General features: G+C 49.5%; 2 protein-coding genes across 3 annotated transcripts; both read left to right on the top strand.

Annotated features, from left to right (window-relative positions):
* Nucleotides 1-14762: 14762 nt before the first annotated feature.
* LOC310746555 (uncharacterized protein) lies at nucleotides 14763-15441 on the top strand. Its single transcript, XM_083580449.1, has 3 exons — nucleotides 14763-14954; nucleotides 15071-15200; nucleotides 15299-15441. Exons 1-3 carry the CDS (start codon nucleotides 14860-14862, stop codon nucleotides 15380-15382), a joined length of 309 nt encoding a protein of 102 aa, XP_083436575.1. The 5' UTR covers nucleotides 14763-14859; the 3' UTR covers nucleotides 15383-15441.
* Nucleotides 15442-20798: 5357 nt separating this feature from the next.
* On the top strand, nucleotides 20799-22340 carry LOC310746554 (uncharacterized protein). 2 transcript variants are annotated; one of them, XM_083580448.1, is made up of 3 exons: nucleotides 20810-21790; nucleotides 21907-22036; nucleotides 22136-22340. In XM_083580448.1, exons 1-3 carry the CDS (start codon nucleotides 21696-21698, stop codon nucleotides 22178-22180), a joined length of 270 nt encoding a protein of 89 aa, XP_083436574.1. In that variant the 5' UTR covers nucleotides 20810-21695; the 3' UTR covers nucleotides 22181-22340. The 2 variants fall into 2 exon arrangements, with proteins under 2 accessions (XP_083436573.1, XP_083436574.1); XM_083580447.1 differs by having other exon boundaries at nucleotides 20799-21790; nucleotides 21907-22340.
* The last annotated feature ends 36 nt before the right edge of the window (nucleotides 22341-22376 follow it).

Genomic DNA, 22376 nt, shown 5'->3' on the forward strand with positions numbered 1-22376 from the left:
GCTCCGTCCTCTCCGTCTAACACTCCCCGCCTTCGCCTCTCCCGCAGCTGCCGAACCAAGACATCGAGGTGGTAATGGCGGTCTACGTCCGGGCTCCTAGATAAGAGCGCCAGCGTCTCTGTTATGTACTGAGTTGAATAGGATCCAAACTGCAGCAGTCTGATTGGTCCTAGAACAATAGGATCCAAAAGGCAGCAGTCTGATTGGTCCTAGAACAATAGGATTCAGAATGCAGCAGTTTGATTGGTCCTAGAACAATGCAGCAGTATGATTGGTTGGCAGGAACCACCCAATCATGCTCCAGATAGAAGTGAATCCACAACCTGATTGGCTTACAGTAGAATTCCGGAATTGGCCAATCATGTGCAGCCCATTGTGTAAATAATGTATATAAAGCAGATACTTTGAGGGGACTTTCATTCATTCCTCCTCACCACTATGAGCTGAATAAAGAGCATGAATTCACTTGGCGACTCTGAGTACATTTCACCGTGCGCGGAGGTTCTCTCTCAGGTCCTCGCCTGCGGGGGTGGGGTGGAAGCTGCGACCCAAATCGAACCAAATGGGTCGCTCCTTTCTCCGCCAGGCCAGTCGCCAGCAGGACTGCAGATGCGGGAGAGAGGAAGGATCAGTCCCTCCAGCTGAATGGGGGCATTTGGTCCTCGATGTCCTCGCCCCAAGGGACTCCCAGGAAACTTGCCTGGCAAGAAAGAAGCGGGGCGGGTCCTTGTGGGGATCAGGACAGGCGAAGCAGCAGGAAAGCAGAGACAGTTCTCCCCATTTTAGGTTACTAAACTGCAGCCCAGTTCCAAACTGGACCATTTCCTACCAACCCTGAAATGAGAAAGAATTTTGTTTAATTGCTTATTCGTTAATTAGGATTCCAGGGGAAATGGTCCAGTTTGGAACTAAGCCCCAGTTCAGTAGCCTAGAAATTACAACTCAATTATGCTGGGCTGAACTATAGATTGGGTCAGTATTATTCTTTCTTGTTCCGTTCCAAGTTGTTGCTTGAAGTCTCTTCCTCGGTTTATTGTCATAAACCTATTTATGGGAAAGCCTTGCACAAACACTTGGGTATTAAACAGATGCCCCTCTTTGTTCAGTATTTGGTGCTGGACACAGCAAGTGGTGGAACAAGATTCTTCCAGTGGATCTCAAGGAACACAAACACCACCAACACCAACAAAGAGGGCGCCTCTAATCATTCCAGTTTTATACTTGAAAGAAGTACAGTAACAAGTTTAAGGAGCAGGTGCAGATTCAGAGTGACTATGTGTTGAGAGTGCAAAGTTGGAGGCAGCAGGAAGCCCTCAAGACTGTCCTGGAAGGAACTCCAGGGGATCAGCAACCAGGGATGATCAGTTGACACCTTCGCCACAGACTGCAACCAAGGGTTCATTTCCTGTGTTCACCAAAGTGGGTGGTCATTATAGGTGTCCAGGGTGGGTCACCTACACAAACATTCCTATCCACACCAAACCAAGTACTGTAGTTATTAGAGGTAATAGAGGCCATCATGCAGGGACCTGGCCATGTATTCCTATCCAAACACAGACGTACACTTTTGGTGCACGCTTATGAGTGGCAGAGTGGGTGTAGGCCACATCTATGAGAAGCCAGAAATGTGAGTGGAAGCAGAATTCCCCGGTTCAGCTGACCCAGAAGCTAAAAGAAGAGGAGCGTGTGTGACCTTGCAGGCCATTTCTCCCCTTGTCCACGAAAGGCTGAGCATGGAAGCCAGGCAAGAAGACACCTGCAGAAGAGTCTCTTGGGAGGGCAGCTGTGGGGGTAATGTGGGGCTGGTGCTCTATGCAGGCTTGCCATACTAGGGGAGGGAAGGAGGAGGAGAAGGCGTGAGCACTTTGGGGCATCACAATTTTGCATGACACCCCCCCCCAAGAAAACAGGATGTCCCAGAATATTGACGGGTATGTGCCAGCCACAGACCCTCTAGGTGAGTTTTGCAGACTACCAATTGGGAACCGCTGATCTACAGTATTCCAAGTGTTTTTGCACCACAGATTTGTAGAATGGCATTCTGGTAGCCACAGTCTTGTTTTTAAATGCATTTTCAAGTGACTCCCACCCAGCCTTTTTCACAGCTGCAGAACACAGGGTTGGCCTTTTCATCCAGCTCTCCACTACCATCTTAAGGTCTCGATCCAAGTTGGCCACTGCCAGTTCAGACTCATGAATATATATGTGTGGAGTTAAGATATGTATTTTTTGCATCACAGAATCATAGAGTTGGAAGGGATCCCGAGGCTCATCGAGCCCAACCCCCAGCAGTGAAGGAATCTCAGCTGAAGTATCCCAGACAGATGGCCAGCCAACCTCTGCTTTAAAATCTCCAAGGAAGGCGAGTTCACCACCTTCAGAGGGAGTCTGTTCCACCGTCAAACAGCTCTTGCTCTCAGAACGTTATTCCAAGTGTTCACAGCGCTGCCCCCCCCCCCAAAGACAGCATTGCGGATGGCCTCAGCAACCTGAGCGCCATGCTGGAGGAGGAGATGACCTTCTGAGGGAGTCTCTCTCCCTCCCCGTAGGGGGGCTCTGGAGGGGGCCTCCCTCCTTTCCTCCTTTGCACCCGCTCAATCCTCCCAGCCTAAAGTTCCCCACCTCTGCTTCTCCTGCAGGTGCTGGGTAATATCATCATGGTGATGGCCACCTCAGAACCCAATTCCTAGGGACTGAGGTCCATTTGGGGTCCCCAATAAAGTATTGGAGGAGGCTGGGCCGCCACGAGACCAGCATCAGAGACCTGGCCCCCCAAAACATACCCAGCAATGAAAACCAGTCTGCACTCTGTGTCCATTGAGGGTTCTCAGTTCTTGGGCATTGAGGGTTCTCAATTCTTCCCCTTTGGGGTTTTTTCTTAACTTCCCTGTTGTTGTGCAAACCCCAGGGGTGTGGGGCCTCCCCCAAGCCTTGTGGCCCCTCCCACTTCTGTGGAGGCAGCGCTAGTTGGGCTCAGTAAGCAACTACCCTCTTGGCTGAAGAGGTAGAAAAAATAATCTGGGCAGCTTGGCAGGTCCTAAGCCCAGACAGGGAGGCTCTTGGTTCCAGGCCCCTTCCATCAGGCCATGAGCCCACTGCTTGAAAGGGCGCATCATTGCAAGGAAATATGTGCCTGGCGTGCTCTGGTCCATGGGGTCACGAAGAGTCGGACACGACTAAACGACTAAACAACAACAACAACAAACAACAAATATGCAACTGCCATTCTTTAAAACATTTCACATTATCTATAATGGGGAGGGCTTGAAACAAAAAAAAGCATCTTTGGCAGCACATTCATCTTAATCCAAGTAATAACTTGCAACATCAAAGGAAAAAAATAACACTTGCCCAATCTATAGCCTAGTGTAATTGGTAAGGTTAAATATGTGGGAGACCCAGACAGGATTATTAGGAATATATTTATAGGGTACTGAACTGGGAGCCAGTTCCAAACTGGACCATTTCCCCTGGAATCCTAATTGAATCACTCACACACAAGCAAATTAGCAACATAAATATTCTTGCTTATTTCAGGATTGGTAGGAAATGGTTCAGTTTGGCACCAGGCCCCAGTTCAGGAGCCTTGACTTTAACACGAGCCCATATATTTAACTTCACCAATTAGCCTGGGCTGAACTACAGATTGGGTAAGTGTTACTTTCTTTCTTTTAACCTTGCAAGTTGTTTTGAGTCTGTTCCAATGTTTATTCCCATAAACTTATTACGTCTTGCATGAACACTTCAGTCGTGCATATTTTTCAGTAGGCTGAACTAGATTCTCAGCCCCACCCACAATATGTTGTATTTGGGGAGTTGGGCAATGTGGGTAGGAGTCAGATGCTCTTCATTGTTCAATATTTGGTGCTGGGTCCAGCAAACGGTGGAACAAGATTCTTTGGGTGGATCTCTAGGAAAAGAAACAGCAGCCCAGCACCAAGAGGAAGCTTCTAAAGAGAAATTGCTCAGTTTTCCATGGGACAGCTCTTAGGATATTTGAAGATGCCTATAATTTATAAGCATCAAAAAAACGAAGATCATGGCCACTGGTCCCATCACCTCCTGGCAAATAGAAGGAGAAGAAATGGAGGCAGTGAGAGATTTTACTTTCTTGGGCTCCATGATCATTGCAGATGGTGACAGCAGCCATGAAATTAAGAGACGCCTGCTTCTTGGGAGGAAAGCAATGACAAACCTAGACAGCATCTTAAAAAGTAGAGACATCACCTTGCCAACAAAGGTCCATATAGTAAAAGCTATGGTTTTCCCAGTAGTGATGTATGGAAGTGAGAGCTGGACCATAAAGAAGGCTGATCGCCGAAGAATTGATGCTTTTGAATTATGGTGCTGGAGGAGACTCTTGAGAGTCCCATGGACTGCAAGAAGATCCAACCTATCCATTCTTAAGGAAATCAGCCCTGAGTGCTCACTGGAAGGACAGATCATGAAGCTGAGGCTCCAATACTTTGGCCACCTCATGAGAAGAGAAGACTCTCTGGAAAAGACTCTGATGTTGGGAAAGATGGAGGGCACAAGGAGAAGGGGACGACAGAGGACGAGATGGTTGGATAGTGTCTTCAAAGCTACAAACATGAGTCTGACCAAACTGCGGGAGGCAGTGGAAGACAGAAGTGCCTGGCGTGCTCTGGTCCATGGGGTCACGAAGAGTTGGACACGACTAAATGACTAAACAACAACAACATAATTTATAAGCTAGGTAAAGGTAAAGGGACCCCTGACCATTAGGTCCAGTCGTGACCAACTCTGGGGTTGTGGCGCTCATCTCACTTTATTGGCCGAGGGAGCCGGTGTATAGCTTCCGGGTCATGTGGCCAGCATGACTAAGCAGCTTCTGGCGAACCAGAGCAGCGCACAGAAACGCCGTCTACCTTCCCGCCCGAGTGGTACCTATTTATCTACTTGCACTTTGATGTGCTTTTGAACTGCTAGGTTGGCAGGAGCAGGGACCGAGCAACGGGATCTCACCCCATCGTGGGGATTCGAACCGCTGACCTTCTGATCGGCAAGTCCTAGGCTCTGTAGTTTAACCCACAGCACCACCCTTTTAATTTATAAGCTAAACTTCCCCAAATCCCTCAACCGTTCCTCATCAAGCTTGGTTTACACGGGACACTTGTTCCATTCAATTGCACTTGCCATGTTACTGCCCATTCACTCATTTCGGAGGGGTCCTTTTGGAGACCCCTTCTTCCTTTCACCCCCCCCCCCAATGTACTATCATCCTCAACTTTGGCCACCTCACTGTTCTTCCCTGGCACTGGACTGTTGAGGAACAAGTTAAAAAGAAAGAAAGAAATCTGCTCTTTTCCCTTCCCGATCCTTGGAGAACTCTGCTTTCCCCTTCTGTCCATGGGGAGAACTCCCTGCTTCCTGCTGCTTCACCAGTTCCTGATGCCCTCGTGGAACACTCCTCTTCTGAATGGCGGGAGGCATCAGGAATGGCAGGGAAGCTACTCCCTTGCCAGGGCTCGTGCGGAGGAGGGACCCACGTCCGGAGCCAACGCCCGACGGGGAGGGAGAGAGACTCACCCCGGAGTTGAAGGGGTCCGCGAGCGGGTTCCCTGTGCCCAGGGCGCGGGCGAAGCTGTAGGCGAAGGTCGCCGCGAACAGCTGGTAGGAGACGAGAGTAAAGAGGAGAAGGGTCGGGCCATGGCCTCGCCATCGGGAAAGGGTCCCTGGCCGACGGGGCGGGCTTACCAGGCCTCCGCGCTGATGCTCTCAGGAAGGGACGGGATCTCGGCCCAAACGGGCTGCACGTGGCTCTGGCTGACTCCGCTCAGCGCCATCCTTGCACTTCAACTTCTTTGGTGCCGTCGGAGACCGAGGAGCCCTTTTTATGCCGTGCATCGCTGCATTCATGCAAGACTTTCACATAAATAGGTTTATGGGAATAAACAGAGAAGAAGACTCCAAACAATAACTTGGAACATCAAAAGAAAGAATAACACTTGCACAATCTAAAGTCTAGTGTAATTGGTAAGGTTAAATATGTGGGAGACCCAGACAGGATTATTAGGAATATATTTATAGGGTACTGAACTGGGAGCCAGTTCCAAACTGGACCATTTCCCCTGGAATCCTAATTGAATCACTCACACATAAGCATATCAACAACATAAATATTCTTCCTTATTTCAGGATTGGTAGGAAATGGTCCAGTTTGGAACTGGGCCTCAGTTCAGGAGCCTTGAAATGTATTTCTCAACATCCAGCTTGGTTCTCCCATATATTTAACATCACCAATTAGACTGGGCTGAACTACAGATTGGGTAAGTGTTACGTTCTTTCTTTTGACATTGCAAGTTGTTTTGAGTCTGTTCCTATGTTTATTCCCATAAACTTATGTCTTGCATGAACACTTCAGTCGTGCATATTTTTCAGTAGGCTGAACTAGATTCTCAGCCCCACCCGCAATATGTTACATTTGGGGAGTTTGGCAATGTGGGTAGGAGTCAGATGCTCTTCATTGTTCAATATTTGGTGCTGGGTCCAGCAAGCGGTGGGACCAGATTCTTTGGGTGGATCTCTACGAAAAGAAACAGTAGCCAAGAGGAAGCTTCCAAAGAGAAATTACTCAGTTTTCCATGGGACAGCTCTTAGGATATTTGAAGATGCCCATAATTTCCGCCTGGACGTGGCAGCCTCGACCACGTCCCTCCCCCCCCCAATAAACCTGCTTTTAGCTTTCACTGCTCTCCCGGAGTCTATTTAGTCTGAACGGGGTGGGTGGGGGGTGCGGGAAATAATGGAGTTGGGAAGGACACTCAGAGTCATCTAGTCCAATCCCCGGAATCAAATCGTCCCTGGCAGACGGCCATCCATCCTCTGCTTAAAACCTTCCAAGGAAGGAGATTCCACCACCTCCAGGGAATGCCCCTTCCACGGGGGACTATCTCTACAGCAGGGGAGCCTGCAGGCCTGGAGGGGCCCAAGATGGCAGGAAACACCATTTTGCTTCTTGAGAAGGGCTTCCTTTTAGCCGGCAATGCCCAGGACCCAGGCTGGAGGCTCATCAGAGAGGAGAGAAGGATTCTCATTGGCTTCTTTTAAACAAATAATCATATTTTAAATTAATTTTTCATTAATAACATCTCAATTAATAACATATCAAATCTTGCCATGTCATATCCAAAATAAAAAAAATAAAAACAATCCAATTAAACATTTCATCCCCCCCCCAACCTGCTTTTCTGTCTCACTGCTCTCCCGGAGTCTCTTTACGCGGGCAAATCACAGAATTGTACATTTGGGAGGGAAACTCTGAGTCATCTAGTCCAACCCCCTGCAATGCAGGAATCTGAACCAAATCGTCCCTGACAGGTGGCCATCCATCCTCTGCTTAAAACCTCCCGGGAGTGTCCCTTCCAAGGCAGAATAGCTCTATAGCAGGGGACCTGCAGTTTGGAGTAGCATTCTCTGACTATGTGCAGGGTACATCATTGACACTTTTGAGGAATTCCAGTGGACCTCCATCCTGGATCAGGATAAAACAGTCCACATCACAGGGTTAAATCTCCAGGTAGCCTTAAGCTCCAATACCTGCTGTTGAATAAATTAAGCATCAGGCTGGCATGCAATGTTTGCCTCATGCCTTCAGAGTTTTGCATGGACAAATTACACATTTTTCCTTATGCAACTATCCCTCCACCTCCTCTTGTGTCCCTTTTTTCAACATGATTATAGGTTTATTTTGTTGCTTCCTCAGTTCTGGAAACTTCTGTTAACAATCCTGCTGTTAGTTAACCTTGCTGTTAGTTAATTTGCTGCAAATTGCCAGTGCTACTCCAGTATTCATGGCTGCTGCTACTTTTACGGCTCCTGCCTGACCAACAAGCATCTTGGGACGGAGGCAATAAGCAGATTGTGCTATAAATGACAGGTTGTAATACTGGAACTGAGGGTCTACGAATGAAGTGGATGGACAGAAGTTTCAGAACAGGGATGGGGCCTGAACGTCCTAAAAGGGACATTCTAGAATCAAATAGGAAACCAGGATGGCTTCTGTAAATCTGGGGTTGTCCCTAGAGAATTGGAGGATCTGGTGTCTTAGAAACATATTTATGATAATCCAGCCTGGTTCTCCCATTATTTAATCTCACCTATTAGACTGGTCTGAATTACAGATTGGCTAAGGGTTCCTTTTTCTTTTCATGTTCCAAGTTGTTGTTTGAAGTCTGTTCCTCTGTTTATTTCGACAAACCTATTATGTTGTGTGTATTTTTATGTAGGCTGAACTAAATTTCCAGCCTCGGGGTCAATATGTTACCTTTGGGGTGTTTGGCAAGATGGATATTAATCAGATGACTTTGAGCAAGTGGAGGGAATGGGTGAAAATGAAGTGTCGCTGTGTGTTGAGGGTGCTAAGTTGGAGGCAGGAGGAAGCCCTCCAGACATTCCTGTGAAGAACTCCAGGGGCTTTACCAGGGCCTTGGCTGTGGACTTCAACCAATGTTTTCTTTCCTGTGCTCACCAAAGCAGGTGGGTATTATAGGTGTGGCACAGTGGGTGCACACTGCTAGAAGGCAGAAATGTGAGTGGCATCAGAAACCCTGGGTTAGCTAAACCAGAATTTAAGGAGAAGAGGGGTGAGTGTGGCCTTGCAGGCAAGAAGGCACATTAAGAAGAAACCCCCACAGTCATCTAGTCCAGGCCTCTGCAATGCAGGAATCTCAGCTAAAGCATCCCTGACAAGTGGCCAGCCAACCTTTGCTTAAAACCCTCCCAGAGAGGAGAGTCCACCGCCTCCCGAGAAAGTCTGTTTCAGAACAGCTGTATAGCAGGGCCTGAAGGGACCCAAATATTAGGAGAGCACCGTTTTGCCCTTGGAGAAGGGCTCCGTGTTCGCTGGCAATACCAACACCCCAGGCTGGAGGTTCTTCAGTAGAGGAGACAAGAATTCCCACTGGTTTCAATGCTCAGTGGATTTGCCCCCAAGGCAAGGAAAGGGTGCCATGATCGGAATCTATAACATGATGCGTGGTGTGGGACAAGTTTTTCTCCCTCTCTCGTCACACTATTACTTGTGGAATTCTAGTAGGTGGAACTGCTTGCAGAAATGTGCACCTTAAGCAAACAGGTGAACAAAAACACACATCTAAGGAGAAATGCACATTGTAAAAGCTGACATATTTTGTGAGGGCTTTAAAACAAAATCAACAGCTGATGTACGACTGTGGCAAACTAAACTCAGGATTTTAAAAGGGGAAACTGAGAAATATCGGAATTGTCCCATTTGTTCCATCTTTCCACATACAGCCATTCTTTACCTTCCGGAACAAACTCCATCCTCCCTTGTGACCATCAGCTCTTGGGGTCATAGTTTCAGAGTTCTTGCATACAGTGGCTGCTGCTGTCAGTGCTTGGCAGCCGTGGAAGGTTTTTAGCCGAGGATGGATGGCCACCTGCCAGGGACGAGTTGGTTCACATTCCTGCATTGCAGGGGGTTGGACTAGATGGCTCTGAGTGTCCCTCCCAACTCTACAATTCTCTGATTTCCCGGCACCCCAGTTCAGCCTAAAGAGACTCCGGGAGAGCAGTGAGAGCTAAAAGCAGGTTTATTGGGGGGGGGGGGGGCGAGGTCGAGGCTGCCACGTCCAGGCGGCACTTCTGCGGAGGGTGCGGCTGCTTCTCTGGCCTAGCGGTACTTGGAGGTCAGCATGACGGGCGGCTGTCGATGGAGACGATGACGCTGTTATCTAGGAGCCTGGACGTTGACGTCCATTACCACCTGGATGTCTGGGCTCGGCAGCTGCGGGAGAAGCGAAGGCAGGAGCGTTAGACGGAGAGGACGGAGCAGCGCCAAGGGGCGAAGGAGGGACCCACGTGACGGGGAGGGAGAGAGACTCACCCCGGAGTTGAAGGGGTCCGCGAGCGGGTTCACTTGGCCGTGGAGGCGGGCGACGGTGTAGTGGAGGGTCGCCGCGTACAGCGGATGTTCTCAGAAAGGGACGGGATCTCGGCCCAAACGGGCTGCACGTGGCTCTGGCTGACTCCGCTCAGCGCCATCCTTGCACTTCAACCTCTTCGGTGCCGTCGGAGACCGAGGAGCCCTTTTTATGCCGTCCATCCCACCCCCGGACGGCTTGTCCCCGTCGGCTTCCTCCTGCCGTCGACGCTGCGTTCATGCACGACTTGCCCATAAATAGGTTTATGGGAATAAACAGAGGAGTAGAAGACTCCAAACAATAACTTGCAACATAAAAAGAAAGAATAACACTTACCCAATCTAAAACCTAGTGTATTTGGTAAGGTTAAATATGTGGGAGACCCAGACATTGCAGGGGGTTGGACTAGATGACTCTGAGTGTCCCTCACAACTCCATTATTTCCCGCACCCCCCCACCCCGTTCAGCCTAAATAGACTCAGGGAGAGCAGTGAGAGCTAAAAGCAGGTTTATTGGGGGCCGGGGGGGAGCGAGGTCGAGGCTGCCACGTCCAGGCGGCACTTTTGCGGAGGGCGCCGGCTGCTTCTTTGGCCTAGCGGTATTTGGAGGTCAGCATGACGGGCGGCTGTCGATGGAGACGCTGGCGCTCTTATCTAGGAGCCCGGAGGTTGACGTCCATTACCACCGCGATGTCTTGGTTCGGCAGCTGCGAGAGGGGTGAAGGCGGGGAGCGTTAGACGGAGAGGACGGAGCGGCGTGAAGGGGCGAAGGAGGGACCCATGTCCGGAGCCCCCGCCCGACGGGGAGGGAGACAGACTCACCCTGAAGTTGACGAGCGGGTCCCAATTCTTGAGGGCGGCGGCGAGGCTGAAGGCGACGGTCGCCGCGAACAGCCTGCAGGAGACGAGAGTAAAGAGGAGAATGATCGGGCCATGGCCTCGTCACTGGGAAAGGGTCCCTGGCCGACGGGGCGGGCTTACCTTTCCCCCGCGTTGATGTTCTCAGGAAGGGACGGGATCTCGGCCCAAACGGGCTGCACGTGGCTCTGGCTGACTCCGCTCGGCACCATCCTTGCACTTCAACCTCTTCGGTGCCGTCGGAGACCGAGGAGCCCTTTTTATGCCGTGCATCGCTGCATTCATGCAAGACTTTCACATAAATAGGTTTATGGGAATAAACAGAGAAGAAGACTCCAAACAATAACTTGGAACATCAAAAGAAAGAATAACACTTGCACAATCTAAAGTCTAGTGTAATTGGTAAGGTTAAATATGTGGGAGACCCAGACAGGATTATTAGGAATATATTTATAGGGTACTGAACTGGGAGCCAGTTCCAAACTGGACCATTTCCCCTGGAATCCTAATTGAATCACTCACACATAAGCATATCAACAACATAAATATTCTTCCTTATTTCAGGATTGGTAGGAAATGGTCCAGTTTGGAACTGGGCCTCAGTTCAGGAGCCTTGAAATGTATTTCTCAACATCCAGCTTGGTTCTCCCATATATTTAACATCACCAATTAGACTGGGCTGAACTACAGATTGGGTAAGTGTTACGTTCTTTCTTTTGACATTGCAAGTTGTTTTGAGTCTGTTCCTATGTTTATTCCCATAAACTTATTATGTCTTGCATGAATACTTCAGTCGTGCATATTTTTCAGAAGGCTGAACTAGATTCTCAGCCCCACCTGCAATATGTTACATTTGGGGAGTTTGGCAATGTGCGTATGAGTCAGATGCTCTTCGTTGTTCAATATTTGGTGCTGGGTCCAGCAAGCGGTGGGACCAGATTCTTTGGGTGGATCTCTACGAAAAGAAACAATAGCCAAGAGGAAGCTTCCAAAGAGAAATTGCTCAGTTTTCCATGGGACAGCTCTTAGGATATTTGAAGATGCCTATAATTTCTGCATGAAGAGACAATGAAGCTTGGGCAGAGTATGGTTTGTGGGAATAAAAACATATTTGCATATATTTGGGTGTGGAGGGGTTTGCATAAATTGCATAAATGAGGGAAGAGCGGAGCAATCACTGGCTAGCTGGATGTTGGCTGGAAGAAGAGAGAAGCAAGGAGGGCACACAAGAATAAAAAAAAGTATGATACTGTTCCAAGCCTTGTCTATCAGGTAGACTGGACAGCAGGAGGAGTAGAACAGTGTTTACCAAATTTGCGTCTCCTGCTGCAGATGAACCACAACTCCCATCATTCCTAGCAAGCAGGACCAGAGGTCAGGAGTGATGGGAACTGTAGTCCAAAAACAGCTGGAGACCCACGTTTGGAAGACACTATACTAGAATCATAAATGGGAATTGTGGGCTTTCTGAGTGGGCTTTGCAGGAGTCTGAAGATGGCAGGAACTCCAGAGGTTTGGGGAGTTTCCCCTTTCTCCCCTCTTGTGGCCCTTCATATTCACAGTCCCTCATTTTCAACAGGGCGATACTAAGAAAGGACTGAAGGGCTAGCAGAATTAGCCTCATCCCACCAGCTCATCCTCACCAGCAAAGGGCTCTTTAACCCCTTCTGTAACCCCAGAGGGTGAACAGCAAGCAGAGGCCTCTCAGCTCCCGTTTACTATCAGGGCACCTGCTGGGATAAGAAAAAGAGAAAGGCATTGCCACACTTTGCCAGGACGCTGTCTGCCGCCTGCAGAGCCAGGCTGGCAACCTGCCTCTGGTATCATGAAAGCAAAATGCAAGCACTCTTAGTGTCCCTCTTTATTAGGGACTGTTCCTATTTCCTGGTCCCCATAAATGTCGCTGTTATCATTGGCATCTGTTTGTCTCAAGACACAAATAAATCACTGCCTCAAGTTTGCCTCTCGCTTTGCACATTTCAGGGATGTCAAACTGAAATTCTCTTTGTGCAGAGTTACTAGCATGGCTGTTCTTCAGTATTCACCCTCCCTCATCTGGGCTCTAGAAATTAAATCACCACACGGAGAAATGGGTGCATCTTGTCTGCAGTGCGAAATGAGCGGAAACCGCAGGGAAGCGGGCTAAGCCTTTGGAGGAACGTAAAAGCTATTCAAACAGCGAAGCGGCCTGTGTGTCTGGGGTGCTGTAGGGCAGGGATGGAGAACCTGTGGAACCCCCCTGACTTCCTTGGATTCCAAGTCCCATCAGCCTCAGGCAGCATGGCCAATGGTGAGGGGTGAGGGGAACTGGGAGTCACAAGGATCGGGGAGGGAAAAGAGGAGGTTTCTTCCTTTTTAACTTGTTCCTCAACAGTCCAGCGTCAGGGAAGAGCAGTGAGGTGGCCAAAGTTGAGTATGTTAGTACATTGTTGTGGGGGGGGGGGTGAAAGGAAAAAGGGATCTCCCAAAGGACCCCTCCAAAATGAGTGAAGCGCAGTAAAATAGCAAGTGCAATTCAATGTAACAAGTGTCCAGCGTAAACCAAGCCTGATGAGGAACGGTAGAGGGATTTGGGGAAGTTTAGCTTATAAATTATAAAGGTAAAGCTAAAGGGACCCCTGACCATTAGGTCCAGTCATGTCCGACTCTGGGGTTGCGGCGCTCATCTCGCTTTATTGGCCAAGGGAGCCGGAGTACAGCTTCCGGCTGTACCTTCCCACCGGAGCGATACCTATTGATCTACTTGCACATTGACATGCTTTTGAACTGCCAGGTTGGCAGGAGCAGGGACCGAGTATTGTGAGCTCACTCCGTAGCGGGGATTCCGATTGGCAAGTCCTAGACTCTGTGGTTTAACCCACAGCGCCACCTGTGTCCCTCTTATAAATTATAAAGGTAAAGGGTAAAGGGGCCACTGACCATTAGGTCCAGTCGTGACCGACTCTGGGGTTGCGGCGCACACTTCTCGCTTTATTGGCCGAAGGAGCTGGCGTACATCTTCCGGGTCATGTGGCCAGAAGGACTAAGTCGTTTCTGGAGAACCAGAGCAGCGCACGGAAACACCGTTTACCTTCCTGCCGGAACGGTACCTATTGATCTACTTGCACTTTGTGCTTTCAAACTGCTAGGTTGGCAGGAGCAGGGATCGAGCAACGGGAGCTCACCCCGTCACGGGGATTCAAACTGCTGACCTTCTGATAGGCAAGTCTTAGTCTCTGTGGTTTAACCCACAGTGCCACCCACTTCCTATAAATTATAGGCATCTTCAAATATCCTAAGAGCTATCACATGGAAAATTGAGCAATTTCTCTTTAGAAGCTTCCTGTTGGTGCTGGGCTGCTGTTTCTTTTCCTAGAGATCCACCCAAAGAATCTTGTCCCACCGCTTGCTGTACCCAGCACCAAATATTGAACAATGAAGAGCATCTGACTCCTACCCACATTGCCAAACTCCCCAGATGTAACATATTGCGGGTGGGGCTGAGAATCTACTTCAGCCTTCTGAAAAGTATGAACAACTGAAGTGTTCGTGCAAGACATAATAAGTTTATGGGAATAAACATAGGAACAAACTTAAAACAACTTGCAAGGTCAAAAGAAAGAACGTAACACCTACCCAATCTGTAGTTCAGCCCAGTCTACTTGGTGATGTTAAATTTATGGGAGAACCAAGCTGGATGTTTAGAAATACATTTCAAGGCTCCTGAACTGGGGCCCAGTTCCAAACTGGACCATTTCCTACCAATCCTGAAATAAGGAAGAATATTTATCTTGTTGATTTGCCTATGTTTGAGTGATTAAATTAGGATTCCAGGGGAAATGGTCCAGTTTGGAACTGGCTCCCAGTTCAGTACCCTATATATATATTCCTATTAATCCTGTCTGGGTCTCCCACATTTTTAACCATACCAGTTACACTAGGCTACAGATTGTGCAAGTGTTATTCTTTCTTTTGATGTTCCAAGTGATTGTTTGGAGTCTTCTTCTCTGTTTATTCCCATAAACCTATTTATGTGAAAGTCTTGCATGAATGCAGCGATGCACGGCATAAAAAGGGCTCCTCGGTCTCCGACGGCACCAAGAGGTTGAGCTGGCAGGATGGCGCTGAGCGGAGTCAACCAGAGCCACGTGCAGCCCGTTTGGGCCGAGATCCCGTCCCGTTCCGCAGACATCGGCGCCCAGGCTGTGCCCAGGTAAGCCCGCCCCGTCGGGCAGGGACCCTCTCCCGATGGCGAGGCCATGGCCCGACCCTTCTCCTCTTTACTCTCGTTTCCCGCAAGCTGACCTTCTTCTCCCCCTCCTCCCGTAGAGCCCTCTCCTTGAGCGAGGAGATCTTCAGGATAATCCGCAGCATCAATCTGAACATATTCAGCAGCGCCTTCGACTACCCTAGCGCCATGCCCGCCCAGAACCTGCTGGCGGACCCGGTCAACTCCAGGGTGAGTCTCTCTCCCTCCCCGTCACGTGGGGGTCCCTCCTTCGCCCCTTCGCGCAGCTCCGTCCTCTTTAACGCTCCCCGCCTTCGCCTCTCCCACAGCTGCCGAACCAAGACACCGAGGAGGAAATGGACATCTTCAGCCAGGCTGTGCTCATCATCAACGCGGTGCTCCAATCCCGCTAGGCCAGAGAAGCAGCCGGCGCCCTCCAGAGAAGTGCCGCCTGGACGTGGCAGCCTCGACCACGTCCCTCCCCCGCCCCCCCCCAATAAACCTGCTTTTAGCTCTCACTGCTCTCGCCGACTCTCCTTAGGCTGAACTGGGGTGCCGGGAAATCACAGAAGTGTCGAGTTGGGAGGGACACTCAGAGTCATCTAGTCCAACCCCCTGCAATGCAGGAATGTGAACCAACTCCAACTTCGCCAGTCCGGCTGCAGACATTTGAAACAGGCGTGGAACAGCCATGGCTTCCCCCAAATCAGTGGCGTAGCGTGGGGGGTGCAGGGGGGGCCGGCCGCACCAGGCGCAACATCTGGGGGTTAGGGTTAGGGGGCGCAAATCCACGGGTTAGGGGTGCAAATTACTTGCCTTGCCCCGGGTTCTGACAACCCACGCTACGCCACTGCCCCAAATAATCCTGGGAACGGCAGTTGGGCCTGGAGAGTTGTTGGGACCCCCCTATCCCCCTCCCAGAGCCACAGTACCAAGAGCGCTAACCATCAATCCCACTTCCCAAGGAACTGTGGGAATTGTAGCTCTGTGAGGGGTCTCCTCACAGCATTTATGCCTGCTGCTGTTTTACAGTTCCGGCCTGAAGAACAAGCATCTTGGGACTGAGGCAATAAGCAGGTTGTGCTGTAAATGACAGGTTGTAATACAGTGGCACCTCGGGTTAAGAACTTAATTCGTTCTGGAGGTCTGTTCTTCAACTGAAATTGTTCTTAACCTGAAGCACCACTTTAACTAATGGGGCCTCCCGCTGCCGCCGCACGATTTATGTTCTCATCCTGAAGCAATGTTCTTAACCCGAGGTAATATTTCTGGGTTAGCGGAGTCTGTAACCTGAAGCGTATGTAACCTGAAGCATCTGTAACCCGAGGTACCACTGTACTGGAACTGAGGGCCTATGAATGAAGTGGACAGACAGAAGTTTCCGAACAGGGATGGGGCCCAAACGTCCTAGGGGAAAAATGGGACATTCCAGAATCAAATTGGAAATTGTGATGGCTTCTGTAAATCTGGGGTTGTCCCTAGACAATTGGAGGGTCTGGTAGCTGCTGCTGTCAGTGATCCAGGTGTCCTAACGCCATGCCCCCCGACTCTCACCAAGGAACAGCCTCCCATCCAGTAACAAAAAAGCACAGTTAAAAGAGGAACGACATTTCTTTTTAAAGGCATCCTTCCGATAAAATATTCACCCATCTATCCTCGCTGCTGAGTTTTTAAAAGGCATGCAGTTAAGGGAGCGCATTATGAAACTTGTGAAAAGGGGGGAGGGGAACCAGTGAGAGAAACAAAAATGTGAGATGTTTAATTTCTTCAAATTAATCCATACAAATGAAAATAAAATCCAACTTCTTTTAAAAAAAGGAAACTGTCCAACTGGGGCAGCTCCAATATTCAGTTTCTAGTAGGAAAGGCTTGTGGGGGTGGGACAGATCTGGCCTGCAGGCTGCTAGCTCCTCACTCCTGCTCAGATCATAGAATAACAGAATCATAATCAAATAGCTAGACGAAGAACAAGGGCAACCTTATCCCAAGGAACAAACATGGTACTGGATGATACTGCTTTTCTGCTCTTTGGTGTTACGACTTTGTGGGAGGAAATCTCCCTTCTACCATGGCAGAGACTTTGCTAGTGGCTGTCAACCTCCAAGTAGCCAGGACTGAAGAAATGTTGAAATAAAACAAAGCTACAAAGAATTACTACGTAACTGGGTTGTCAACAAACAATGACCAAGAGGTGGAACTTAGGCCTTGTTAAAGGCCTGGCAGATGGTGGTAGGAGCAGAGCCAGTGCTTGTATTAAACTGGAGGCAGAGTGGGCCAGTGGCCCTTCCTTTTTGTGAACACTCCCTTAGCTACTGTTCTTGAACGGCTATGGGGAGCATGGGGGCATGATTTGACTTAAATTTGGGACAGTCAATGGGTAGGACTTGTGGATTTCACTAAGCCTGTATCTTTTCCCTCATAATTTGAGTGGAGCCTCATTTTCACTCCCATGGTTAGTACTTGCTGATATGCTGGTTTACACCTTAGCCAAGGAGTGAAGGAATTGTAGAGGGTTTTTATGAGTATACAACCTCCACAGGTGACACCATTTTTTGTAATCTGGTGAAATCCCCACTCAGATACAGGGCAGAGTCCTCAGACCGTCTTGCACTTCAGACTTTTTTGCACTCAGCGCCTTGGAATTACGTGGGTAACAGTGACAGAGCTCATCCCCGAAACCTGGGAGATTATTCTGCCTTCTCCTTAGCTCAGAGAAGGGCAGGGGATCTTCCTGGCCCTCATGTGGAGCCTCTTGGAAGAGCATTGAGGAAGTTCCCTCAACACTCACATGGATTTGGAGTTTGAGAGAAGGCTTGTCCCTTTGGTATTTATTAGTTCTGAAAAAGCCTCCAGAGCTCAGCGTGACATTTCTCCCCCATTACAAGGAGAAGTAAAGCGAGTGGCAAGTGCAAATTCTGGCTGGCTACCAAGGCCGGCTCAAATTTGTGGGTCTCTGCTCGCCTATGAGGAGGCACAGACCTGCACCCACCAGCCACACCCATCTTGCAGTCTCTTGCAGCCAAGTATGAAATGGTGAGCTTCACAGTCTGGCTTAGTGGGTGGGTGGGTGGGTGGGTGTGATACAAGTTCAAGTGTGTTCATGAAGTGGGAAATCACGCTTTGACTCCAGGCGTTCTAATTTTACTCCAAAAATTCTGAAAATCAGCTCCAAAATTGTGGCTTTTGCACACACACACAACCACCCTCCTGGAAGTCAAGAGTGCCCGACTACGGTTTTCCCCAGGCTGCTTGGCACCCAAAGCGCAGGAGGAAACCAGGCTGCTTGGCACTGGCCCCCTTTCCAGATATCAACATCCACCCCACTTCATCTAGGTAACTGCAGTAACCCCCAAATTATTCCTCGTCAATACTTGCCCAACCTCTGCTGGTATAAAATTAGGAGTATATGTGAGATGTTTGGAGATCCAAGTATTATAAGAACATTCCCAAAAGAGTTACTTACGATTCCTGGACTTCGCTTCGGTGCTTATGATGACTGTCAAAACGACCTAATAAGGTCCTACATGGCTGATACTAGGGGTGGGATTCAACACAAGTCCTACTCCAAGCAGACCCATTTAAGCTAATGGACATGGTTAACTTGGGTTCGTTAACTTCAATGGGTCTCCTACAAGAAGGAGTTAGTTGACCACCGCCCTATGTGTTCTCGAGTCCTCCCTTCTGACCCATCGGTACAACTCTGATGATGTTTATACCAGCAGAACACTCCCCTCTTCACTACCCGACTAGTCTAGGACTTGGTGAGCCTGCTACCCACTGTTAAAATCTTCAAATAAGATCTCTCGGCTTCACAGCCGCCCTGAGAAACTGGACAGTCTTGTAGGTCCACGAGGCAGCCACTCTCTGGTAAAAGCTGGCTTCTGAGATAACAGCAGCTTGCTGTGAGCTGCATATATTTGTTTTTTAAAAGGGGAGGACTCAAAAATTCTGCATGAAGAGACAATGAAGCTGGGCCGAGTATGGTTTGTGCAAATCCAAACATATTTGCATATATTTGGGTGTGGAGGGGTTTGCATAAATTGCATAAATGAGGGAAGAGCGGAGCACTCACTGACTAGCTGGATGTTGGCTGGAAGAAGAGAGAAGCAAGGAGGGCACACAAGAGTAAATAAAAAGTATTATACTGTTCCAACCTTGCCTATCATGTAGAGTGGACAGCAGGTGGAGTAGAACAGTGTTTACCAAATGTGTGTCTCCTGCTTCGGATGAACCACAACTCCCATCATCCCTAGCAAGCAGGACCAGAGGTCAGGAGTGATGGGAACTGTAGTCCAAAAACAGCTGGAGACCCACGTTTGGAAGACACTATACTAGAATCATGAATGGGAATTGTGGGCTTTCTGAGTGGGCTTTGCAGGAGTCTGAAGATGGCAGTAACTCAAGAGGTTTGGGGAGTTTCCCCTTTCTCCCCTCTTGTGGCCCTTCATATTCACAGTCTCTCATTTTCAACAGGGCGATGCTAAGAAAGGACTGAAGGGCTAGCAGAATTAACCTCATCCCACCAGCTCATCCTCACCAGCAAAGGGCTCTTTAACCCCTTCTGTAACCCCAGAGGGTGAACAGCAAGCAGAGGCCTCTCAGCTCCCGTTTACTATCAGGGCACCTGCTGGGACAAGAAAAAGAGAAGGGCATTGCCACACTTTGCCAGGACGCTATCTGCCGCCTACAGAGCCAGGCTGGCAACCTGCCTCTGGTATCATGGCAGCAAAATGCAAGCACTCTTACTGTCCCTCTTTACCAGGGGCTGTTCCTATTTCCTGGTCCCCATAAATGTTGCTGTTATCGTTGGCATCTGTTTGTCTCAAGACACAAATAAATCACTGCCTCCACTTTGCCTCGCCTTTCGCATTTCAAAGCTATTCAAACAGCGAAGCGGCCTGCGTGTCTGGGGTGCTGTAGGGCAGGGATGGAGAACCTGTGGAACCCCCCTGACTTCCTTGGACTCCAACTTCCATCAGCCTCAGGCAGCATGGCCAATGGTGAGGGGTGAGGGGAACTGGGAGTCACAAGGATCGGGGAGGGAAAAGAGGAGGCTTCTTCCTTTTTAACTTGTTCCTCAACAGTCCAGCGTCAGGAAAGAGCAGTGAGGTGGCCAAAGTTGAGTATGTTAGTACATTGTTGGGGGGGGGGGTGAAAGGAAAAAGGGGTCTCCAAAAGGTCCCCTCTGAAATGAGTGAATGGGCAGTAACATGGCAAGTGCAATTCAATGTAACAAGTATCCTGTTTAAACCAAGCCTAATAAAAGGAACGGTTTTGGGATTGGGGAAGTTTAGCTTATAAATTATAAAGGTAAAGGGACCCCTGACCCGTGACCGACTCTGGGGTTGCGGCACTCATCTCGCTTTATTGGCCGAGGGAGCCAACGTACAGCTTCTGGCTGTACCTTCCTGCCGGAGTGGTACCAATTTATCTACTTGCACTTTGACATGCTTTTGAACTGCTAGGTTGGCAGGAGTTGGGGCAGAGCAATGGGAGCTCACTCCGTTGCGGGGATTTGAACCGCCGACCTTCTGATCAGCAAGTCCTAGGCTCTGTGGTTTAACCCACAGCGCCAAACCGCGTCCCTCTTATAAATTATAAAAGTAAAGGGTAAAGGGGTCCCTGACCAATAGGTCCAGTCGTGACCGACTCTGAGGTTGCGGCGCTCATCTCGCTTTATTGGCCGAAGGAGCTGGCGTACATCTTCCGGGTCATGTGGCCAGAAGGACTAAGTCGTTTCTGGAGAACCAGAGCAGCGCACGGAAACACCGTTTACCTTCCCGCTGGAACGGTACCTATTGATCTACTTGCACTTTGTGCTTTCGAACTGCTAGGTTGGCAGGAGCAGGGATCGAGCAACGGGAGCTCACCCCGTCACGGGGATTCAAACCGCTGACCTTCTGATAGGCAAGTCCTAGTCTCTGTGGTTTAACCCACAGCGCCACCCACTTCCTATAAATTATAGGCATCTTCAAATATCCTAAGAGCTGTCACATGGAAAATTGAGCAATTTCTCTTTAGAAGCTTCCTGTTGGTGCTGGGCTGCTGTTTCTTTTCCTAGAGATCCACCCAAAGAATCTTGTCCCACCGTTTGCTGGACCCAGCACCAAATATTGAACAATGAAGAGCATCTGACTCCTACCCACATTGCCAAACTCCCCAAATGTAACATATTGCGGGTGGGGCTGAGAATCTAGTTCAGCCTACTGAAAAATATGAACAACTGAAGTGTTCATGCAAGACATAATAAGTTTATGGAATAAACATAGGAACAGACTCAAAACAACTTGCAAGGTCCAAAGAAAGAACCTAACACTTACCCAATCTGTAGTTCAGCCTAGTCTAATTGGTGAAGTTAAATATATGGGAGAACCAAGCTGGATGTTTAGAAATACATTTCAAGGCTCCTGAACTGGGGCCCAGTTCCAAACTGGACCATTTCCTACCAATCCTGAAATAAGGAGGAATATTATAGTACCCTATAAATATATTCCTAATAATCCTGTCTGGGTCTCCCACATATTTAGCGTTACCAGTTACACTAGGCTATAAATTGGGTAAGTGTTATTCTTTCCTTTGATGTTGCAAGTTATTGTTTGGAGTCTTCTTCTCCTCCGTTTATTCCCATAAACCTATTTATGGGAAAGTCTTGCATGAATGCAGCAATGCATGGAATAAAAAGCGCTCCTCGGTCTCCGACGGCACCAAAGAAGTTGAAGTGCAAGGATGGCGCTGAGCGGAGTCAGCCAGAGCCACGTGCAGCCCGTTTGGGCCGAGATCCCGTCCCGTTCCGCAGACATCGGCGCCCAGGCTGTGCCCAGGTAAGCCCGCCCCGTCGGGCAGAGACCCTCTCCTGGTGGCGAGGCCATGGCCCGACCCTTCTCCTCTTTACTCTCGTTTCCCGCAAGCTGACCTTCTTCTCCCCCTCCTCCCGTAGCACCGGCCCCTTCAGGGAGCACGTCTCCGGGGGATTCGGCCGCCTCAACGTGGAGATAATCCTCCGCGCCCTCGGCTACCTGAGCACCGTGATCGTCCACAACCTGCTCAGGGAGCCCCTCAACTCCACGGTGAGTCTCTCTCCCTCCCCATCACGTGGGTTCCTCTTTCGCCCCTTGGCGCCGCTCCGTCCTCTCCGTCTAACGCTCCTGCCTTCGCTTCTCCCGCAGCTGCCGAGCCCAGACATCCAGGTGGTAATAAACGTCAACGTCTAGGCTCCTAGATAACAGCGTCATCGTCTCCATCGACAGCCGCCCGTCATGCTGACCTCCAAGTACCGCTAGGCCAGAGAAGCAGCCGCACCCTCCGCAGAAGTGCCGCCTGGACGTGGCAGCCTCGACCTCGCCCCCCCCCAATAAACCTGCTTTTAGCTCTCACTGCTCTCCCCGAGTCTCCTTAGGACACATATAT

This window comes from Podarcis filfolensis, assembly GCF_964270895.1.
Source record: "Podarcis filfolensis genome assembly, chromosome: 13".
NCBI lineage: Eukaryota > Metazoa > Chordata > Lepidosauria > Squamata > Lacertidae > Podarcis > Podarcis filfolensis.

Coding starts and splice junctions, on each gene's coding strand:
- LOC310746555 (XM_083580449.1), top strand. CDS start 14,860: ATGGCGCTGAGCGGAGTCAACCAGAGCCACGTGCAGCCCGTTTGGGCC. Junction 14,955..15,070: donor GGCGCCCAGGCTGTGCCCAG/GTAAGCCCGCCC, acceptor CTCCTCCCGTAG/AGCCCTCTCCTTGAGCGAGG. Junction 15,201..15,298: donor CGGACCCGGTCAACTCCAGG/GTGAGTCTCTCT, acceptor CCTCTCCCACAG/CTGCCGAACCAAGACACCGA.
- LOC310746554 (XM_083580447.1), top strand. CDS start 21,696: ATGGCGCTGAGCGGAGTCAGCCAGAGCCACGTGCAGCCCGTTTGGGCC. Junction 21,791..21,906: donor GGCGCCCAGGCTGTGCCCAG/GTAAGCCCGCCC, acceptor CTCCTCCCGTAG/CACCGGCCCCTTCAGGGAGC.